This window comes from Chanos chanos, chromosome 14 (assembly GCF_902362185.1).
Source record: "Chanos chanos chromosome 14, fChaCha1.1, whole genome shotgun sequence".
NCBI lineage: Eukaryota > Metazoa > Chordata > Actinopteri > Gonorynchiformes > Chanidae > Chanos > Chanos chanos.
The window spans coordinates 19,884,298-19,905,607 of NC_044508.1; the positions used below are offsets into that span (position 1 = coordinate 19,884,298).

Here is a 21,310-nt window from a genome sequence, read left to right on the forward strand (position 1 = left end):
CATTAAATAAACAAGTCACCAACACAACACTGGCATTAAATAAACAAGTCACCAACACAACACTGACAATAAATAAACAAGTCACCAACACAACACTGGCATTAAACAAACAAGTCACCAACACAACACTGACATTAAATAAAAAAGTCACCAACACAACACTGGCATTAAATAAACAAGTCACCAACACAACACTGACAATAAATAAACAAGTCACCAACACAACACTGACAATAAACAAACAAGTCACCAACACAACACTTTTTTTTTATTTAATATCGTATCAAAACTAACTGGGAATAAAAGCACCTCGGAAACAGGCACACCATCAATGTTCAGTGGCGACGCATTTATGAATTTTTTCAATAGCAAAATTGAAAATATCAGGCAAACAATCCAGGCTATAAATTTTAAACCAGATAATTTGATCACTAACACTGTAGATAACAATATAACTATATCAGATCAGCGATTAGAATGTTTTACTCCCCTTCAGGCGACCGAATTGACCTCACTAATTTCTTCATCAAAATCACCAACTTGTGTACTAGATCCCTTACCTACACGTTTCCTTAAGCAGATACTGCCAGTAGTCATCGAACCGCTTTTAAAAATAATCAATTCCTCCCTTAGTACTGGCTATGTACCTAAATCTTTTAAACTAGCAGTTATCAAACCCCTAATTAAAAAACCTGACCTTGACCCCTGTTCATTGACCAACTACAGGCCAATATCTAACCTCCCCTTTATTTCCAAGATCCTAGAAAGGGCTGTAGCACAGCAGTTATGCTCATACTTACATAAGAATAACATCCATGAACTGTATCAGTCAGGATTTAGGCCTCATCACAGCACAGAGACAGCACTGGTTAAAGTTGCAAATGACCTCTTACTGGCCTCTGATCAGGGTTGTGTCTCCTTGCTTGTGCTACTTGACCTCAGTGCAGCCTTTGACACCATTGATCATACCATTCTCCTTGATAGACTAGAAAATGTTGTTGGAGTTAAGGGAACGGCCCTCTTATGGCTTAGGTCCTACTTAACTGATCGTTATCAGTTTGTTGATGTAAATGGTGAGTCCTCTGCACATACTGAGGTAAAGTTCGGAGTCCCGCAAGGTTCTGTTTTAGGCCCACTGCTTTTCTCTTTATATATGCTACCTCTAGGTAATGTTATTCGTAAACACGGTATTAGCTTCCACTGCTATGCTGATGACACACAGTTGTATGTCTCAGCGAAGCCAGACGAGAGACACCAACTTAACAAAATTGAGGAATGTCTAAAGGATATTAGGCACTGGATGCTTACGAATTTCCTCTCGCTCAACACTGAAAAAACAGAAGTACTTGTACTAGGATCACATGCAGCTAGGAGTAAGCTTTCCGACCACATAGTTACTCTGGATGGCCTTTCTCTTTCATTAGGTGCAGCAGTAAAAGATCTTGGTGTAATTATTGACCCCAGTCTTTCATTTGAAGCTCATGTAGATAATATTACCAGGATAGCCTTCTTTCATCTTAGAAATATTAACAAGATAAGAAATGCATTGTCATTTCAAGATGCTGAAAAATTGGTTCATGCTTTCATTACCTCTAGATTAGACTACTGTAATGCCTTACTGTCTGGATGCTCTACTAGGTGTATAAATAAGCTACAGTTAGTTCAGAATGCAGCAGCCAGAGTTCTTACTAGAACCAAAAAATATGATCACATCACCCCTATCTTATCCACACTGCACTGGCTCCCAGTCAAATCTCGTATTGATTATAAAATCTTACTATTAACATATAGAGCATTAAATGGTCTTGCGCCACAGTACCTGCGCGAACTCCTGGTCTTTTATGATCCACCACGCCTACTTAGATCAAAAGGTGCAGGCTATTTGTTGGTACCTCGAGTTATGATGGCTACAGCAGGGGGCAGAGCCTTCTCTTACAGAGCCCCACAGTTATGGAATAGCCTCCCAATTAATGTTCGAGACTCAGACACAGTCTCTATGTTTAAGTCAAGGCTGAAAACTTATCTGTTTAGCCAAGCCTTTTGCTAATAGCTCTTTACTAGGCAAAGGAGCAGATCTGGAGGGTTCTCGGGCATAGATTGTTTGGTGAACTGGGATGTTTGGATGCTGTCGCCCCCCCACTTTAACATGTTCACTCAGGTTTGTTGACTGTGGAGTGGGTGGCCGCCTTGTGTCCCAGAGTGCCATCATGTCCATATTACCTTCTAGCTCTCCCTTTTAGCTATGCTGTACTAGTTAGTCTTGCTGGAGTCCCTGCCTGCACTCGGCACACGATGTATATTTACCTCAACCATTATGTGGAAATGAACATCTAACAATGTGCCTCTCTCTCTCTCTCTCTCTCTCTCTCTCTCTCTCTCCCTCTCTCTCCCTCTCTCTCTCTCTCTCTCTCTCTCTCTCTCTGTCGAGCCACACATGCTACTCCTGAGACACCAGTGATCCTGACTCCTCCCGCCCTGTGGACTGATCCATCCTGGTGCCATCATCTTCCATCCCCCGTCAGCCTCCTGTCTACATCACCATCCCCTTTGTTCATGCCCCAATTTATTTTCAGCTGTAACTGCCCACGTGGTCGGCACCTATTGCACACCTGTCTGACCAAGGAGGGGTCTCCTCTCTCTGTGGTCCTCCTCAAGATTTCTCCCATTTTCCCATTTCCCTCTTGGGTTTTTGGGGAGTTTTTTCTTGCCCGCCATGAGGATTAAGTCAGGGGGTGCCGTCATATTTTGATTTGACTGTTGTGGCCTGTAAAGCCCCTTGAGACTGTAAACAGTGATATTGGGCTCTAAATAAACTTGAAATAAACAAGTCACTAACACAACACTGACATTAAATAAACAAGTCACCAACACAACACTGACAATAAATAAACAAGTCACCAACACAACACTGACAATAAATAAACAAGTCACCAACACAACACTGACATTAAATAAACAAGTCACCAACACAACACTGACAATAAATAAACAAGTCACCAACACAACACTGACAATAAATAAACAAGTCACCAACACAACACTGACATTAAATAAACAAGTCACCAACACAACACTGGCATTAAACAAACAAGTCACCAACACAACACTGGCATTAAATAAACAAGTCACCAACACAACACTGACATTAAATAAACAAGTCACCAACACAACACTGACAATAAACAAACAAGTCACCAACACAACACTGACATTAAATAAACAAGTCACCAACCCAAGACGGACATTAAATAAACAAGTCACTAACACAACACTCACATTAAATAAAAAAGTCACCAACACAACACTGACATTAAATAAACAAGTAACCAACACAACACTGACAATAAACAAACAAGTCACCAACCCAAGACTGACATTAAATAAACAAGTCACTAACACAACACTGACATTAAATAAAAAAGTCACCAACACAACACTGACATTAAATAAAAAAGTCACCAACACAACACTGGCATTAAATAAACAAGTCACCAACACAACACTGGCATAAAATAAACAAGTCACCAACACAACACTGACAATAAATAAACAAGTCACCAACCCAACACTGGCATTAAATAAACAAGTCACCAACACAACACTGGCATTAAATAAACAAGTCACCAACACAACACTGACATTAAGTAAACAAGTCACCAACACAACACTGACATTAAATAAACAAGTCACCAACACAACACTGGCATTAAATAAACAAGTCACCAACACAACACTGACAATAAATAAACAAGTCACCAACACAACACTGACAATAAACAAACAAGTCACCAACACAACACTGACATTAAATAAACAAGTCACTAACACAACACTGACATTAAATAAACAAGTCACCAACACAACACTGACAATAAATAAACAAGTCACCAACACAACACTGACATTAAATAAACAAGTCACCAACACAACACTGACAATAAATAAACAAGTCACCAACACAACACTGACAATAAATAAACAAGTCACCAACACAACACTGACATTAAATAAACAAGTCACCAACACAACACTGGCATTAACAAACAAGTCACCAACACAACACTGGCATTAAATAAACAAGTCACCAACACAACACTGACATTAAATAAACAAGTCACCAACACAACACTGACAATAAACAAACAAGTCACCAACACAACACTGACATTAAATAAACAAGTCACCAACACAACACTGGCATTAAATAAACAAGTCACCAACACAACACTGGCATTAAATAAACAAGTCACCAACACAACACTGGCATAAAATAAACAAGTCACCAACACAACACTGACAATAAACAAACAAGTCACCAACCCAACACTGGCATTACATAACCAGGAAAAAAAAGCTTTGTCAAAGGTCATACGCCTGAGTTTAACCTTAGGATGTTTGACTGACAATGGACCCTAGACCTGGACCATTTATGCAGTGCTGTTCCCAGACTCCAAGATAGACTATTTATATGGCAGTATTTATATTACAGTGATGTGAAAACATGGTAAACACTGATACCATGCGGTCCGGTTTGAAAGGTCCTGAATGCCACGCTGTCCTTTAAGAGCGCTTCAGTATTCTGACAGCGAACTCCAGAGCAGGTCCTCATAAGGCCCAATCAGCTTTTCAAAATGGCAACAGACGAACTTCACAAAGCTACCACAGGAGATGTACTGAACTGAGATCTGACAGAGGAAACAGGACCAGGGGCACTGGAGTGTGTCGACTGCGTGCGTGTGTGTGTGTGTGTGTGTGAGAGAGAGTGTGTGTGTGCGTGTGTTAATACCTTAACCTTGATCTCCACTCGACTGTGGGAGAACCTTTCGATCACACTCTCTATCCAAAACAGAGGCTTCACCTGTCAGAGAGACAGAGGACCAGCACGCGTGTTTAACACAGCCCAACAGTGTGTCTGTATGTGGGTGTGTGTGTGTGTGTGTGTGTGTCTGTATGTGTGTCTGTGTGTGTGTGTGTGTGTCTGTATGTGGGGGTGTGTGTATGTGTGTGTGTGTGTGTGTGTGTGTACTCACTGTGGTGTTAAGGCGGTAAGACATAAGCTCAGACTCTCCGTCCGGAGGGATGAAGGAGATGGTTCTGTCATTTTCAAAGCGAGAGAGACGCACACACTGATGAAACTTCACATCCTCCAAGTCTACAGACTTACTCTTCTCTCCTGAGAGAGAGAGAGAGAGAGAGAGAGAGAATTTGGGTGAGTAATTAGACAAATATGACATTTTAACCGACATTTAAAAGGTTGTGTTGGGGACTGTAGAGTTGAGGTCATAGACTCTGTGAGCCTCACAGTCTTCCTTGGGGAGTCTCTGCAGTCACACTCACGAAACACCAGGCAACATCTCACCCACACCGTCGAAAGGCCATGGAGGACACAAGCACACACACACACACTCTCTCTCTCTCTCACACACACACACACACACACACACGCATGCACACACACCTCTCTGAGCCTCCTGATTGGCTCCCTTGGGCTGAGTGAAACACAGGCAAGGCGCTGAGAAGGTCTCAGCAGATTCTCTGGGAGACTGACTTTGGAATCTCAGGCAGATACTGAGGATATGAGGGATTTATCAGGAATTCATTTAGGGTATGAAGTTAATTGTTCATAAAACTGTAACCATTTCTGACCTGGAGTCTCTGTATTTTAAAGTAAAAATAGTAATAGCACTGCTAAATCGAACCTTTTTGCGCTGTTCTGCTTACAGGCACTTCCCAGTCCTGTCCTGAGGGGGGCAGTGTTTGACTAAAACCTGTGAACATGCACTGGCCCGGCTGGTGTGTGTCTGGAGTTGCACAAGTGGAGGTGTGTAATTCAGGAAGTGTATGTAAGGAACCCTCTCACTTACTACAGAGGAAACAAGACTGAGTGAAAGTCAGATTCATGCCTCTGTGATCTTCCCTCAAATATGAGAGCTTTACACAGGAATGAGAAATGTGAGAAAATGTGTTTTTAACAAACGTGTGTTTACAAACACAGCAACCGTCTCCATCTATCTCATATGTGCCATTTCAGATACACGGTAAGGTAAACTTTGTATTCATCGACCCACATTAAAGTGATGTTTCACTGATAGATCCTTTCTCTGTTCAGATTTAAAGCCCACGGCATCCTGATCTGCAGCTGTACACTAAAACAAGGTGTGCTCCACAGGGAGGCCAGACTCCTGCTGGGATGTGTGATGCTGGGCTGAGGATTAGGAGGTGGAAAAGATGGAGGGAACATGTGTAATGAGTACATATCAGGAACAGACAGAGAGATGGGAAGGAGAACAGGGCAAACTGCAGCTCCTCTCTCAAAACAGAAAGACCAACTCCTCTTCTCGGAGCCATTTAAGGTCAGATATCGAGGAGGAAGTCAAAGAGAGAGGCCAGGTGCTGGGGGTGGGGGGGTGGGGGTGGGGGGTCTAAAGTATTTGGGGTTTGAGTGAGTGACTGGTCACAGACGTCCATACTCACTGCCCGTGTTCTCAAAGAGCACTTTGTCATTGAGGCCCAGTCTCAGCTCCGGCATGCCCGACAGAATGACTTTCAACTTTATACTGCCCAGAATCTCACTGCGCAACACGCTGCCGGTGGCACTCACCTACAGAGAGAGACAGACAGAGAGAGAGAGAGAGAGAGAGAGAGAGAGAGAGAGAGAGACAGACAGACAGAGAGAGAGAGAGAGAGAGAGAGAGAGAGAGAGAGGTGGGAGTCAGAGCGGCAAACATTAGTGAAACAGTAAACAGGTGAAAACTACACACCCTAACAAACAAGCTCACTAATCACCCCAGTACTTAGTGTCAGGGGATAGGACTAAAGGAAGAGAGAGAGACAGAGAGAGAGAGAGAGAGAGAGAGAAAGGGAGGGAGGCAAGGGAGGAGAGGAGAGGAGAGGAAGGAAACCAGCAGCATTTTCCTCTCACCCTTCTCTTCCTCTAACACCAACCATGAATACATGGAAGTCAGGGTGGGTGGGTCCCTGCGTCAGGTGCGTTACTTTATATGAGACTAATGTTGGGATTATGCTCCATAAACTTTCACACAACCCTTAACACTAACACAGTCTGTTACACTACACCTTCACCGAGACTCAGAGACTCAGAGTGCTCCTGTAGCTCATGTCCTCACTGGTCAATCAGACAGGAAATAGCAGTTAAACTTTACTGTACTCCTAACAAACCGTGTTTATTACATATAGATAAGAACAGTCCAGTGAAACAAATAAAACAATCAAACATTATACAGCAACGAATTAACTTACTCAACTACACCTACTGTCTGTGCCAATAAATACCAGTAAATACATATACAAGACAGCAACAGTTGAAGACATAACTACCATAATATGTAATATATGGCACTGAAGGGCTGTTAAACATGTCATAAATATGTACAGTATAATTTGAATGAGTCATGTCTCAGAGGCTCTGACTCCTCACCAGCAGGTTAACAGACTCAATGACATCCATGAAGACTTCATTTTTACGGTATTTGATGCCCTCTGACCTCCATGACACCGCGTTGGTAACCGTTGCTGGGGGTCGCGGAGCGCCGACCTCCAGCTTGTGACCTTGTTGGGTAATGTATCTGGAGTAAAGGACAAGGGTTAGAGCAACACATAGAGAAAGTCCTCGTTTTTTATTCTTGGTAGCTGTTATAAGATCTAAGCCTAAAATGTTTTTTGTTTTTTTTTCTGGACGTTCTGAACATGCAAATAATAAGCTGAATTTTTTTGCGACTATCAGCAATTAAAGGGGTCCAATCACCAGTGGCCACTCTATTGCCGCTGATCAGACATCAGAAAGGACATCAGGATATCAAATAGCAGGATATCAGGTATCAGACTGTGGATCTCATTAACTTTATCTGTGCGACAGACAGACTGTGCAAAATATCAAATTCATCAAACGAGCGACCTAAGGTTTATGGATATTCTCAGCAACTCCTTCGTAATATTACCACCTAACGCCAAAGATTCATCATGTTTTAATTACTGAGAGAACATGTTAATCAAGTTTAGTGACAACTGCCCGGTTTATGAGGCAGAGATGTTTCAGTTCAACAAACAAGCCACACCCACATCATTTTATTGGCGGTGCAATAAAAAAAAGTTCAGAATATTCTAGACAATTTGGACTCAGTGCATTATTGGTTCTCAAGAGAACCATATTTTAAGCTTAGTTTGAGGACAGTCACACAAATGGCTGAGGACTAGTTATCAATTTTCATTTTTTTTTTAGTTAACTTCTATTCTTTACACATACTGTTAGGAACCTGTATGGTTTACAGAGTTATGGCTGTGTTAGTTATTTCCCTGTTGTAACGTAACCTATTCATTCAAAAACAATACATTTTGTATGATGCCTCACAGGCACCTGCTTCATGTGTGCACCAAGTTTGGCAAAGATCAGACCACATATTTTGCTAGAGCTGTTTTGGTCCAAAAGGACACATCTCACAGCGTTTGAGTGCCATACAGTAGCCAATTTGCTCTGAAAATTCATCATATGTCGGATAATCACTGAATGAAGGAATCCAGTGATTCTTTTAAACCCAATTTCAAGACGATGAGGTGACTGATCAAAAGTTGGCTTCAGAAAAACATTTAAAATGTTGGAAAACCAATTAGGGCAGAAAGATACTGTGTAGCTAACATCAACTGTTCTAAAGGCACAGAATCAAAGTGAACAGAGGAAACAGTTCCTACTCTATGATCCATGGTCCGTGAGCTAATTACCACAGAAGTGCCACAGCGCCACCCTTTGCCTGACTGGAGTAATTATGGTAATCTGAATAGCAGGAGAAGGAGACAGGACAATATGCAACGTTTCATGGCTGTTTGAACCTTTCAGGTCAAAATAACACACAAAAAAAAAACAAGATTGGGGAGGAGAACAATACAAAAACAGCATTTTTTTTCCAGCAGTGAAACTGCATGGACGCTCTACTGGTGGACTAAAGAATTCAGCTAAAAACCAGAGCGGGGAGTACCTGTGAAGAAACCATTTCTAAGTACTCTCATACATTCACAAGCCTTTGGCAAACAAAGTAATTACTACAGCCCAACACTACAACCTTAACAGCTGTATCTGTGCAACTACTTGGCCCTGTTGAGCTGGTATAAACTGTGGAGTGGGAACAGTGTGTCTCCTGTAAACAATGTCACAGTGGTTTGTGGAAATGACACCGAGGACTCAGGGGAGGACAGAAGAGATCCATAGAGGCAAACACACACATAGACACACACACACATACACACACACACACACACACACACACACATACACACACACACATACACCACACACAAACACACACACACACACACACACACACACACATACACTCTTGAGTATATGCACACTGTTTCCATCACCTGTATCCCTGTGTTGTTTACTCCTAGTGATACACACACATACACATGGAACAGGTAGTGATAAAGAGAAAGAGAAAGGCAGTAGCAAAGGCAGAGGAAAACCAATATCTAATCTCATTAAGGAGGCAGTTTTCTGATTCAGGTGAATAGAGGCGATATTACAGGTTTAGTGTAGTTTTCTGATTCAGGTGAAATGAGGCGATATTACAGGTTTAGTGTAGTTTTCTGATTCAGGTGAAATGAGGCGATATTACAGGTTTAGTGTAGTTTTTTGATTCAGGTGAAAAGAGGTGATATAACAGGTTTAGTGTAGTTTTCTGATTCAGGTGAAAATATTCACTGTAACAGGTTTAGTGTGGTTTTCTGATTCAGGTGAAAAGAGGCGATGTAACAGGTTTAGTGTGGTTTTCTGATTCAGGTGAAAAGATTCACTGTTACAGGTTTGGTGTGGTTTTCTGATCCAGGTGAAAAGATTCACTGTAACAGGTTTGGTGTGGTTTTCTGATTCAGGTGAAAAGATTCACTGTAACAGGTTTGGTGTAGTTTTCTGATTCAGGTGAAAAGATTCACTGTAACAGGTTTGGTGTGGTTTTCTGATTCAGGTGAAAAGATTCACTGTAACAGGTTTAGTGTGGTTTTCTGATTCAGGTGAAAAGAGGCGATGTAACAGGTTTAGTGTGGTTTTCTGATTCAGGTGAAAAGATTCACTGTAACAGGTTTGGTGTGGTTTTCTGATTCGGGTGAAAAGATTCACTGTAACAGGTTTGGTGTAGTTTTCTGATTCAGGTGAAAAGATTCACTGTAACAGGTTTAGTGTGGTTTTCTGATTCAGGTGAAAAGATTCACTGTAACAGGTTTAGTGTGGTTTTCTGATTCAGGTGAAAAGAGGCGATGTAACAGGTTTAGTGTGGTTTTCTGATTCAGGTGAAAAGATTCACTGTTACAGGTTTGGTGTGGTTTTCTGATCCAGGTGAAAAGATTCACTGTAACAGGTTTGGTGTGGTTTTCTGATTCAGGTGAAAAGATTCACTGTAACAGGTTTGGTGTAGTTTTCTGATTCAGGTGAAAAGATTCACTGTAACAGGTTTAGTGTGGTTTTCTGATTCAGGTGAAAAGATTCACTGTAACAGGTTTAGTGTGGTTTTCTGATTCAGGTGAAAAGATTCACTGTAACAGGTTTAGTGTGGTTTTCTGATTCAGGTGAACAGATTCACTGTAACAGGTTTGGTGTGGTTTTCTGATTCAGGTGAAAAGATTCACTGTAACAGGTTTGGTGTGGTTTTCTGATTCAGGTGAACAGATTCACTGTAACAGGTTTAGTATGGTTTTCTGTCAGTGTCAGTGCAGGCTGTGGATGTCTAAAATGATGGCAGGCTGGAGGGAGCAGAGAACAGGAGTGGACATTAGGCTCTCTGCTCCTCTCACAGTACATGCTAATGAAGTCTTCTGTGAGAGAAAAAGAAAGAGAGAGAGAGATAAAAGGAGAGCGTGAAGGGTGTGTGTGTGTGAGAGAGAGAGAGAGAGAGAGAGAGATGTGTTCACAGTAAAAAGAGAAATATTTGCATCAGAATAGTGAGACTGATCGAAACAAATGGCCCGATCTCAGCAGACTGCTGGACACACAGAGCGAGAACCACAGTGTGTGTGTGTGTGTGTGTGTGTGTGTGTGTGTGTGTGAAGTGGGTCCAGCTGACACAGGTATTGTGTTGATGTCAAAATGAGACAGAAGACATTGTGGGAGAGAACACACACACACACACACACACGCACGCATACACACACACACAGAAAATCTATCATATTGTATGGTGTGTAACCCCAAACAGTTCTTTTACCTTTAACCCAGAAATTTCACAAAAATCTCTTTCGAAATGCAACCTGTAGCAAGCTCTATCTCAGGAGCCTAAGAAGAATGTGTGTTCTACACTAAAACCCAGGACTGAAAATGAGGAGATGGAGCTGTTGTAGGAGTAAAGACAGATGAAACTCAGTGTCACAATGAGCAGATTGAGTTGTGGTAAGTGTACGGTCAGATTAAACTCACTCCAGTAAGATTTTACTGTCCGTGGTCTGTGGGAAACCAAAGTCCATCACCTCGTCCATTAACTCATACACCGTCACAAAGTTATCACGGATACTCTCTTCCTCCAGCGCCTTAAAGTACTCCATAAACACCTACACAACAACAACAACAACAACAACAACAACAACAAGACAAACAGGTCTGTTAATACATGTGTTCTCTGTGTAAGTGAAAGCAGTGAGGGGAGAGGTCTGTGTGATGACACATGTTTTACCTCCACTATTTTATACAGGAACGAATAGACAAGAGCTGCATTGGTGTTCTTCTTGGTCATGGCCACCACTGAACATTGACTGTTAAGGTGTACAACCTTCACATTCATAAGACAAAAAAAGAAAACAAAAAAATGCAGAGAGAGCACAGAGAGAAAGAGAGAGAGACAGAGAGAGAGACAGAGAGAGAGAGAGAGAGAGAGAGACAGAGAGAGAGAGAGAGAGAGAGAGCGAGAGCAATCAATGAAAATGCAAAACATGTGTCTGATAAGAGGATACAGTAGAGGTTGCTATGCTTGATCCACAGGAAGTGGGTGGAGCCATGGGTTACCACGGGCGACAGCTCCGCCTCTTCCTCCCTCTTCATCATGATTGGCATGAAATGGTCGATTTCGTTCATGTCTATGTCGCCCATGTAGTTACGACATATGAGCACCTACAGGATATGACATCACAAACACAGCATCTGTTACTGCTAGTCTAGTCACACATGGACAAAATGTCATAATCATTTCTCATAACAATGAAACAGTGTTTAATAAATGTGTTGCTATGGAGCAACCACTTGACATACAGAAGTACATTATTATTGGCAGAGCTCAACGTTGGTGACATGTATATGCATGTATGTGGTGTTGTTTGTATCTTATATAATGATAACAATATAATAATAATCATAACAATAATAAACGTTTATTTAGAGCCCAATATCACTATTTATAGTCTCAAAGGGCTTTACATGTCCACAACAAAGTCAAATCAAAATTATATTATCCATAAGTTAGAGAAAATAGATAAGTCTTTAGTTTGGTTTTAAAGGTATAAGGAGAGTTTGCCTCCTAATTTCTGTAGGTAAACCATTCCAAAGGAAGGGAGAGTGGAAGGAAAAGGCCAGCAGACTTCTTAACTTTTATAGTTTTCTGTGTGAACAGATGAAGTTATATTGGGATATTGGAGCTAATGACTAGAAAACACAGACTCCTGCGAAGGGGTCATGAGGACACGCTAATGCTAATGCTAATGAACAGACTGCAGATCACCACTGACACCACTGAGACACAAGAGTGCTTTCCTCTCACTACAGGAAGACACACCGAGTAAGCGTGCATGTGTGTGTGTGTGTGTGTGTGTGTGCGTGCGCGTGTAAAACCAAAAACTGAAATAAACTGACATGTCCCACGGCATTTACCCTCATGAATAAAGTTCATAAACTGAAAAAAAAACCACAATATTTTCTGGGCCAGAAGGTCAAAGAGCGAGAAGGGACCTTTCAAAAAAAAAAAGAAAAATGAAAACAAAGATAACCTCAGCTGACTAAGCTAACAGTAAGCAGGAAGGTAGACACACAGATCCCAAAACACCATTGATTCTAACTTGACATTGTGAGGTGGTGGTAACCAGCAGGTTTAAAGAGTGAGATGATTTGTTATTGTTATGCTGTTGTATGTTATTGTTATATATTATATTATGATGTTATTAACAGTATAAAAATAAAGAGAGCTAGAGAGCAAATAAGAAAAAAAAAAGAATAAAAGAAGACGATAATGTGATATCAAAGATTACAGGACAAAAAATGATTACTCTTCAGTGATCTTAACTCTTAAAGAGAGCTTTTTTGCCTCTTTAACGCAGATGGATCCTGGTTCTAACATGTGAAAGACTAAGAAAGCGGCTGTTAATAAAGCTGGGCTTAGCAAACACACCTGCAGGTTTGTGCAGTTTGACTCCAATCAGAGGAGCTTATGGTGATGATCTGAAGAACACAGGCCCTTTAGATGACACTGTCCAACAGCGGGGACAGTCTTCAAATGTCTACTCCTCTAAGATTTAAATAGAAAGAGCTGAGGATTTTGACGGGCTGATATAATCAACTGTTGTAAGTGTTAGATGTGCTATGAGATGAATGAAGGCAAAAGCCCGAATAATCCATAGCTGCAGATAAGATTTATTTAAAGACATATTTAAAGTGCTGGTGTCTCAGGTGGTGCCCCAGATGAATGAGTGTGAGAAAATGAAGAGCCTTGGTATGCTAATCTCCCATCTCTTCCAGAAGAAGATGTCTTAAGGTAGAGATATTGGATTGCCATGGGGCACAGACAGGAGAGCTTTCATCAGCAGTGCCAGGGACCACGGCATATCTGAGTGTAATCCACCCTTCCACAGCCCTCAGGCAGTCTGCCCCCTCTTGGCCTCTCTCTCTCTTTCTTTCTTTTTCTCTGAGGAATATATTACCCCAGTTCAAAGTAAGGTGATTGGATTCAGCTCTGTATGCTCAGACTAAACTGCTCTTGATTGTAGTGTATGTATTTAAAGCCACTGTAGTCAGTTTGATCACCTGAACTGAATGGGTCAACAGGGCACAAGGTACAGCCATCTATTATCCTTAAGCTGTCTACTACAGCATCTTTTGCAGTATTAACGTCAATATTTTTATCCACAGGAATTTAAACTAAAATAATGACCACAAACACCACACACACACGCACACACTCAATCTTTGGTAATATCAGGTAAAATGCAGCTCTGTGTAATGATAATTATTATCTTTAATTTTCTAGTTCTTTATATATATAGTACTACCACAACAACCTTTGTAAACTGTAGCCAAAAATGTATAAATATATCTTTATTTTTAAATGATGGACTACTTTGTCACTGTCAGTGATGCAGTAGCGTTCTTTGTTCACGGTTGAATAGCCGCCTAGCTCTACATTCTACTACACTACAGACGGACCATTATGCGTGTCCACGGCGCAGAACGAGTTTGGGCGGTGAGTCGCACTGCACCTGTTCCCCTGACAAACTGAATGGAAACAGTCCAGAATGCGTTTAAATTCCTGTGGATAAAAATATTGTCGATGAACTACGCATGTAGCCTACACAGTAAGTTTTAGCCAACTTTCGCAATGAACGTAAACACAGATGTCTTGGTGCAACTCCACGTCGGGTCACTTAGAGTGTGGGACAGAGAAAGTCATTCAGTGCCAATACTGGTTTTTATGGTAACAAACATGCCACGCACTCATTGCCACGATTCGTTTATTGAGCCACATGCCGATGCTGCACGTAAGGTACAGTATACTGATGACGCCGTTCTAGATAACTATTGAACTAATTTATACTCTCTTCTCTGCACGTGAAAGGCAGCGATAGACAGCGCATAAAACATTTTCTATATATTTCACCCTCAGCGACTGGTTTTGGTTGGATTTACCTGTGTTTTTCCCGGTTGTCAACTCATTACTCATCAACCTACCCATTTTACGTCAAGTGCACCGAACTCCGTGCAGCCTGACACTTGTCACACCTGACACTTAATTATTTCTTACCTTGCCTTTAATGTCCAAAATGAAAATCGCGGATGCTGCCATCTTGCCCAGTGAAGAGCGTGGGAAAGTCGCGACAGAAGTTTACAGTCGGTTTATAGCCTTAATTGATCAGAAACGATTCTAGTATTCTGTGCCGTGAAAAGCTCCCATCTCTCGTCGTTCTTCCGGGTCCTGAGGCGTCAGACCAGTTTTGCAGCTCTCGGCTATGTATGCCCATAGTAGACGACAGCTCATTGAGAGAGTTATATGACTCAGCGCTTGTAACTAAATTACTTCTGTTAAGCGACGGTACATTGAATTAAATACCGAATTTTATTCTTCTTGAACGTGTTTAGAGACACTGCGCAATAATTCCCGCAATATTTGAAGCGCGACTGTTTTTCAGGCTGTCCAAGTTAAGAAAAAAAAACAACAACAACAAACCAAAACAACAACAACAACAACAAAAAAAAACACAAGCCCAAGGTACGTCTCAGTTTGTTGACTTAAGTATACGCCTATACAGTTATATGAAACGTACACACAAACATAAAAGTGCAGACGACGTCGACATTTCAAGTCATTCCATAAATACAAGCGTCTTTATTTAATTTAACAATGGAGTGGAAAAAAACGTCACGTTTTATGTGACTACAGTAACATCATTAAAATAATAAACTAATATATAACTAATCAGGACAAATCTTGACAGAATAAGGAACTCATTAGTCTAAAAATAAAGTAATTATTTTTACAACATGTAAAAAATTTCGCAGAGATGTGACATCAGTTGATTGACTTGTTTAAGAAACATTTGTGAAATGTGACATATTGAAAAAAGAAAGATGCGATCAATTCTTCTGAAGAAAAAAATCATCTGAAAATGGCTCATCTCTTTGTTTTCCGTTGACTTAAACTGGCTGAACAACAAAATCAGCACTGTACCAGTTCATTACATAGCCAGTAGGCGATTTGTTATTTTTTAACAGGCGGGGTGGCCCAGTGGTCACTGACACTACTCTATAGAGTATATAAGGGGGATGGCAGGTTAACAAGGTGGATGCCTTTTGGTCATTTTGCCAACAAGGCATCCCCCTGGCATCCCCCCCCTCATCCCCTTACAAATCGCCTGCTGTAAATAACCCAGCCAGTGGCTGGCCGTGTCGACCAGCTCAGACCAGAAAGCACTGTGGAGCAGCTTGAGTTGACCAGCTTGAACAAACTGATTCAGGAACTGTTTTAGCACTGGTTTCAGCTGGTAAGCATCAGTACAATGCATTCGGACGCAAATAACTTAACTGGTTCCAGTTTGACCGGTCTCAATGGATTTATCTACGGTCGGTATATGTAGGTTCAGAAGTTCTGTCAACTACAGCAGCTGAACAGAAATCAATATTTTGGTACTCTTAAAATTCTGGTGGATGTTTAGATGTCTCTCCTGGCATTACCCGATGGTAAACACCTCCTCTTCCACATCTGCATCTTCTGTTTCCTCTGCTGCTCTTTCTGCCCTCTCTCTATCACTCGCTTGAATGTAGTTGTCTTCAATAAAACCGTCGTCATCTTCCTCCACCTCCTCTGGGCTCATGGCCATGTGAGAGCGACGTCCTTGTCCTCTTTGTGTTGAGAATCCCACCTCAAGAGAGGCTGGGTCGCCCTGACTGGTTGCGTCGGCCTCACTCAGTCGAGAATGCCGGTAACTCGCTACGTAATCGTGAATGACTTTGCACTTCGCCAGCACTGCGATAAGGATTGAGATTGTGATGGCTGTCACCAACACTGCCACCAGGTACTTCCAGCTGCCAGAGGGACGTCTTTGATTGTCATCTGTACCTGTTGGGAGGAATTAGAAGCAAAACTGTCCTTTCTTTGTTTTGTTTTGTTTTGTTTTTTTCAAAAAATGCAAAGAAAGATTTATGCGAAATCATAAACCTGACCATTCGCTGCAGTGCTTGTAACGGGTGTCTCGGTTGTCAGAAGTTTGCGGTGGAAGCTTCTGTGCATCACGAGGTTCTGTTCAAGTCCTATACAAAGGGCAAAATAAATTGAATGTCTATAAACCAAAACAGGGCAACCTGCACAAAATATTTCTGTTACTCTGACACAGAATTGTATTATTTACTGTGCTGTGTTTGGGCCTCTAAGGTCTAATACAAAAACCAAGGCCATGTTGATGAAGGGAAATGAAAGTAATTCCATCTCTCACTGGCATAGGTTGTATTATGTCATACTCAGTCTTGTGTTATGATAATCATAGCTGTATCATATCAACCCCCGCTCTCCCTCACTGTCCACCAACCTTCAGAGGCAAAAGGAAATGCCAGGTTATCATGGACATCCACGAATGGTACGCCCTCAAGATCTGGAGATCCAGCAGAGATGGGGCTTTGTAGATGATTGTTCCCCAGAAAAAGCATCTTTAAATTGGGCAGACCCCTCAGAGCACCATCCTGGATGGTAACCAACTGGCATCTACGGAGGTCCAGGATTTCCAGGGATGGGAGGTTGTCAACATGCTCTATGGCCAGTAGAGGGAGATAGTTGCCTGACAGGTTGAGGGCGACGAGGCGTCTCAGGTCCTGCAGTTCTTTAAGGGTCTCGGGCCGGGTCAGGTTCAGATGGTTCCCAGAGAGATCCAGTGACGTCACATTGGTCCAAATGTGACGGGGAATAGCTGCAAGCCCTCGTCCGCTGCAGTCAAACGATGCCTGATAAAAACAGAACCTCAGAATATGAACACGTGAAGTTTTGTTTATTCTGTCCATTTACAGACTCTGTATTTCCCATAACGTGTGGATAAAACTAGAAATGATGATCAATATTTTAATATAAGATGTGTATGTGATAAAAAATGTATTACACATGAGGGATTCCTATAGTTTCAGTAACCTTGGTTAACTGTCTTCCCTGTACTGGTAAAACATTAATGAAATAAGAACAAAATGACAAAGTGTAGAGTCTGAAATAAAAAAATCTTTCACATTATTAATTTGTTGTTACTTATTGACTGTTATCAAAGTGCAAAAAAAAAAAGACCAAAAATGAACAGTTGAGCACTTGTGAACTCCACCTGAAGAGTTGACTTCCTTTGACACCTCATTACTGCCTAAGTCTTGAGTTAAGCCTGTCATCAAAAACAGGAAACAAATGCTACAAACAGGATATTCCCAAAGCGGTCAAGCCTGGGGAACAAAGACCAAAGGAGAGCCTCTGTTTTTCACCCCCACCTTGCTTCTGCTGACCGCACATGGACCCACGCCGTGGAGTGTGTCGCCGAATCCTGATCCCCAGAAACACAGGATCACCCCCAGAATGTGAACAATAGACCCCATGCTCCCCCCACTTCCTGTTGGAAATGTGTTGAAGGGAAAAAATGAGAAACTCTTATCAGAATGGTAGAGCTCAGTTTGGCGGGCTGGGCTCCAGGGCTTGTGAAGCGTGTGAAGCGAGATGTTAATGCATTAGTGTAGTAGTGACACACAGACACACAGGGTCCATACGAGCCACTGCCATGTTCCTGCAGGACCGACAGCCATGACTGGGCTTTTTTCCCCCTCCTTTTTTTTTTCATTTATTTTCAGTGTAGAATTTGACCACAGAAACAAACAATACAACACTGGTGCAGTGAAAACTTCATTGCTGAACGGTTGTTATGTTCAAATCTGTAGCCTTCATATTACAAAACAATTTAATATTTGGATGATACTGTGACCAGTCAGACTAACTTTCTAAATTTTTTAAAGATTGACACGTGTCTCAGAGTGGAGTTCCTATGTTTCTGAATTTATAATGTGTTTTTTCTGTATTAATGAACATAGCTACTAGGGTTTCAGTAATGCCTGTTTAAATACAGACAATGTCTGTGTGTTTATTGACATTAGGCTTGTGTGTTTCATGTTTCATGATTGTGTTCCCTGTGCTACATGGACCCCTCTCGACACAGAACTGGTCTCTGTAATGAGGTTCTGCTCTGCGGATGGAACTCTTCCTCTCTTTCACTCCTGTTATTTAGCTGTGTATTGTTGGCGCTAAACAGTTGTCAGTCACTCCTGTCTCACGCTGTCTCTGCTCGACATGTGCTGGGTCCTAGAGTCCCTCCTCAGGCCTGTGTGTGTGTGTGTGTGTGTGTGTGTGTTTATGGGTGTGTTAGATATGAAAGTGACTTTAGAGCCCCAGTTGTCTCAAACAAAGGGAAAACGTCTTTCTCTTCCTGGTGAGTGTTTCAGTCAGAAGATTCCATTCTTGGTTAATCATTAGGGGGGCCAAAACATGATTGTTTCACACAGTTCTTCCATAACCTGTCCTCTCCACCCTCTCGCCTCACCCTTTCTCTCTCCCTCCTTCTCTCTCTCTCTCTCTCTCTCTCTCTCTCTCTCACAGGAGTGTGTTGGTAATGCCTTTCCCAGGCTTCTGATCTCGGAGTGAATGCTGTATAGAGACCTTCACTTGACCTTCTTAAGAACCAGTGAACACACTAATCACAAAGTGACCCCCCCCCCCCCCACACCAACCTACAGACTCCCAAACCGTAGGATCTGGATTTTATCTTTCTTTTCTGTAGTACAGATCCTCCTGCTGGAGTGTGTATGTTCAGTGTCAGAGTAAAAGCCAAGGAGAGGCTTTCACCTCTGTAACAGACATTTATGGGTGAGGTTGGTTCAGTGTTACTCTTTAGTTCAGTGAACAGTACATATGACTCATTAACAACTAAGAGGAAATCTTCAGTTTTCAAATTTACATTCATTATGTTAATGACTGAGCAAGTCAAAGGAGGATTCATTTCAGCTCTTAATTTTCCTTCAGACAGAAACAAAACTCGATACACCATTAGACATTTACAAATAACAGTATTAGTAACTCACAGTAGCACTGTTCCTACCCATATACAGTGGGTAAAGGCTGTAAACGGTGAAGTTTGAACATGTGTTAGAGATACTGTGCGTGAAGCAGAGGAAACAAGACACAACATATGAAGCACAGGCCGTGACTCTTACCTTTGGCATCCACACCTGAAAGTCTACAACCTAAAGATTCACTAAAATGATTCAAATCCAGGAAAAACAAAACAATGAGATAGTAGTTTATGTAGTTCTTTTTTTCTTTTTTGCCTTTTGAGTGTGACAAAAAAATCGAGGCGGCCCTTTGTTTTGCTTTGTTTTCGTTTAAAACAAAAACACGGAAAAGAGGCGTGTTGGCCTCCAAGAGGTGATACGACAGAGGTATCAACATAAGACTCAGAAACGTAACCCACATCATGCTCTTTTAGTATGGACACTACCAAACGCGTTTCATCTTGACCCAGCCTTTTCAATCTAAGGAAACAGCTTGTTCAAAGGAGAAAACAGAATATGCGTTTACACACGCTTTGAATTATTTCAGCTGTTTTAAATCAGTGTACTAGGTTTAACTTTATATGTATCATCCATGTACAGTTGCACCAGCAGAGAAGTCATAAAGCCTGTTTTTCAAATGACATTTATAATATCTTGTCAAACAGAGTTACAGATAAGACATGTATGATTGTAGATGGTCAGATGGAAACGTACAGGTTTGCCTCAAGTACAGTGCTTTAGTTTAAACCTCGAGGGACGTTCTCTTACCTGAGCTTTTGGTCGGTAAATCCAAATGGCTGGAGATGTTTCCTTTCACATGTCACATCTTAACACGGAGAGCGGGAGACATTATCCGTGGTTTTCCTGCAGGGAGAAAATGGAGGCATGTTGAACAAAGGTTGTGAGAGGTGTCCCTTCAGCCTGTCCTCTGAGTCCTACGTTAATGAGTAACTCCATAACCAAACACACACAGGCCTTTCACTCACACAACTTAACACAACAAGTATGGTCCAACCCAACAACAAAGGAGACTTGAACAATCCTATTGAGCTAAAGGAAAGCACACAGATTGAGACCTGATGTGGTCTATGCAGTCATAACTGTATGAACGTCTGTATGAGGTCATTAGTCTACACTTTAAACTTTACACTTTAATGTGGCCACTCGCCCATCACAGTCAGACCTTCCTCTGCCTTACAGACAGCCAGGATTCTTCAGGGCCTGGATTCTACGAGGTGTCGGAGACGCTCCACAGGGATGTTGGTCTATGTGTAACATGGTTAATAATGCTTCCACTTGCAATTTTAACAGGGGTATGTTTGTATTTTGGTTTACTGTTTTGCCACTTTAAAATACATGTGTGGTTGCCTTTAAGGGAATGATGCATCTTGCGTTCTTCCCGGTCGAACTTGCCCGTGTCAGCGTTAGGTCATGGTTATAATATTGTTTAGATTATTTGAAAAGATTTGTTAATGTTTGTTCACGATTTTATCATTATGT

General features: G+C 41.6%; 2 protein-coding genes across 4 annotated transcripts in view; both read right to left on the bottom strand.

Moving 5' to 3' along the window:
* The window catches only part of ap1m3 (adaptor related protein complex 1 subunit mu 3), a 19,344-nt gene extending 4,303 nt beyond the window's left edge, over positions 1–15,041 (bottom strand). The window contains exons 1-8 of one of the 2 annotated variants that reach the window (XM_030791676.1): positions 15,000–15,041; positions 11,950–12,106; positions 11,673–11,740; positions 11,420–11,550; positions 7,439–7,586; positions 6,477–6,601; positions 5,031–5,181; positions 4,787–4,858 (exon numbers count right to left, since the gene is read on the bottom strand). In XM_030791676.1, the coding sequence (XP_030647536.1) occupies positions 4,787–4,858; positions 5,031–5,181; positions 6,477–6,601; positions 7,439–7,586; positions 11,420–11,550; positions 11,673–11,740; positions 11,950–12,106; positions 15,000–15,041 (894 nt within the window). Of the gene's footprint in view, positions 1–4,786; positions 4,859–5,030; positions 5,182–6,474; positions 6,602–7,438; positions 7,587–11,419; positions 11,551–11,672; positions 11,741–11,949; positions 12,107–14,999 lie in introns of both variants that reach the window. The other variant, XM_030791677.1, reaches the window with a different exon arrangement.
* A 517-nt stretch (positions 15,042–15,558) lies between these two features.
* On the bottom strand, positions 15,559–20,672 carry c14h1orf210 (chromosome 14 C1orf210 homolog). Of its 2 annotated transcripts, XM_030791885.1 has the most exons (5): positions 20,579–20,672; positions 18,206–18,324; positions 17,278–17,686; positions 16,916–17,002; positions 15,559–16,811 (listed from the first exon to the last, which is right to left on the bottom strand). In XM_030791885.1, the coding sequence occupies exons 2-5, from the start codon at positions 18,308–18,310 to the stop codon at positions 16,423–16,425; spliced, it is 990 nt and encodes a 329-aa protein (XP_030647745.1). In that variant the 5' UTR covers positions 18,311–18,324; positions 20,579–20,672; the 3' UTR covers positions 15,559–16,422. The 2 variants fall into 2 exon arrangements, with proteins under 2 accessions (XP_030647745.1, XP_030647746.1); XM_030791886.1 differs by lacking the exon at positions 20,579–20,672 and having other exon boundaries at positions 18,206–18,635.
* Between the last annotated feature and the right edge of the window lie 638 nt (positions 20,673–21,310).

Excerpts from the sequence above, each read along its gene's own strand:
- c14h1orf210 (XM_030791885.1), bottom strand. The coding sequence starts at position 18,310 with ATGGGGTCTATTGTTCACATTCTGGGGGTGATCCTGTGTTTCTGGGGA. Across the intron at positions 17,687-18,205 it reads GTGCGGTCAGCAGAAGCAAG|GCATCGTTTGACTGCAGCGG; the intron begins GTGGGGGTGAAA and ends TGTTTTTATCAG. Across the intron at positions 16,812-16,915 it reads TACAAGCACTGCAGCGAATG|GTACAGATGACAATCAAAGA; the intron begins GTCAGGTTTATG and ends TCCTCCCAACAG.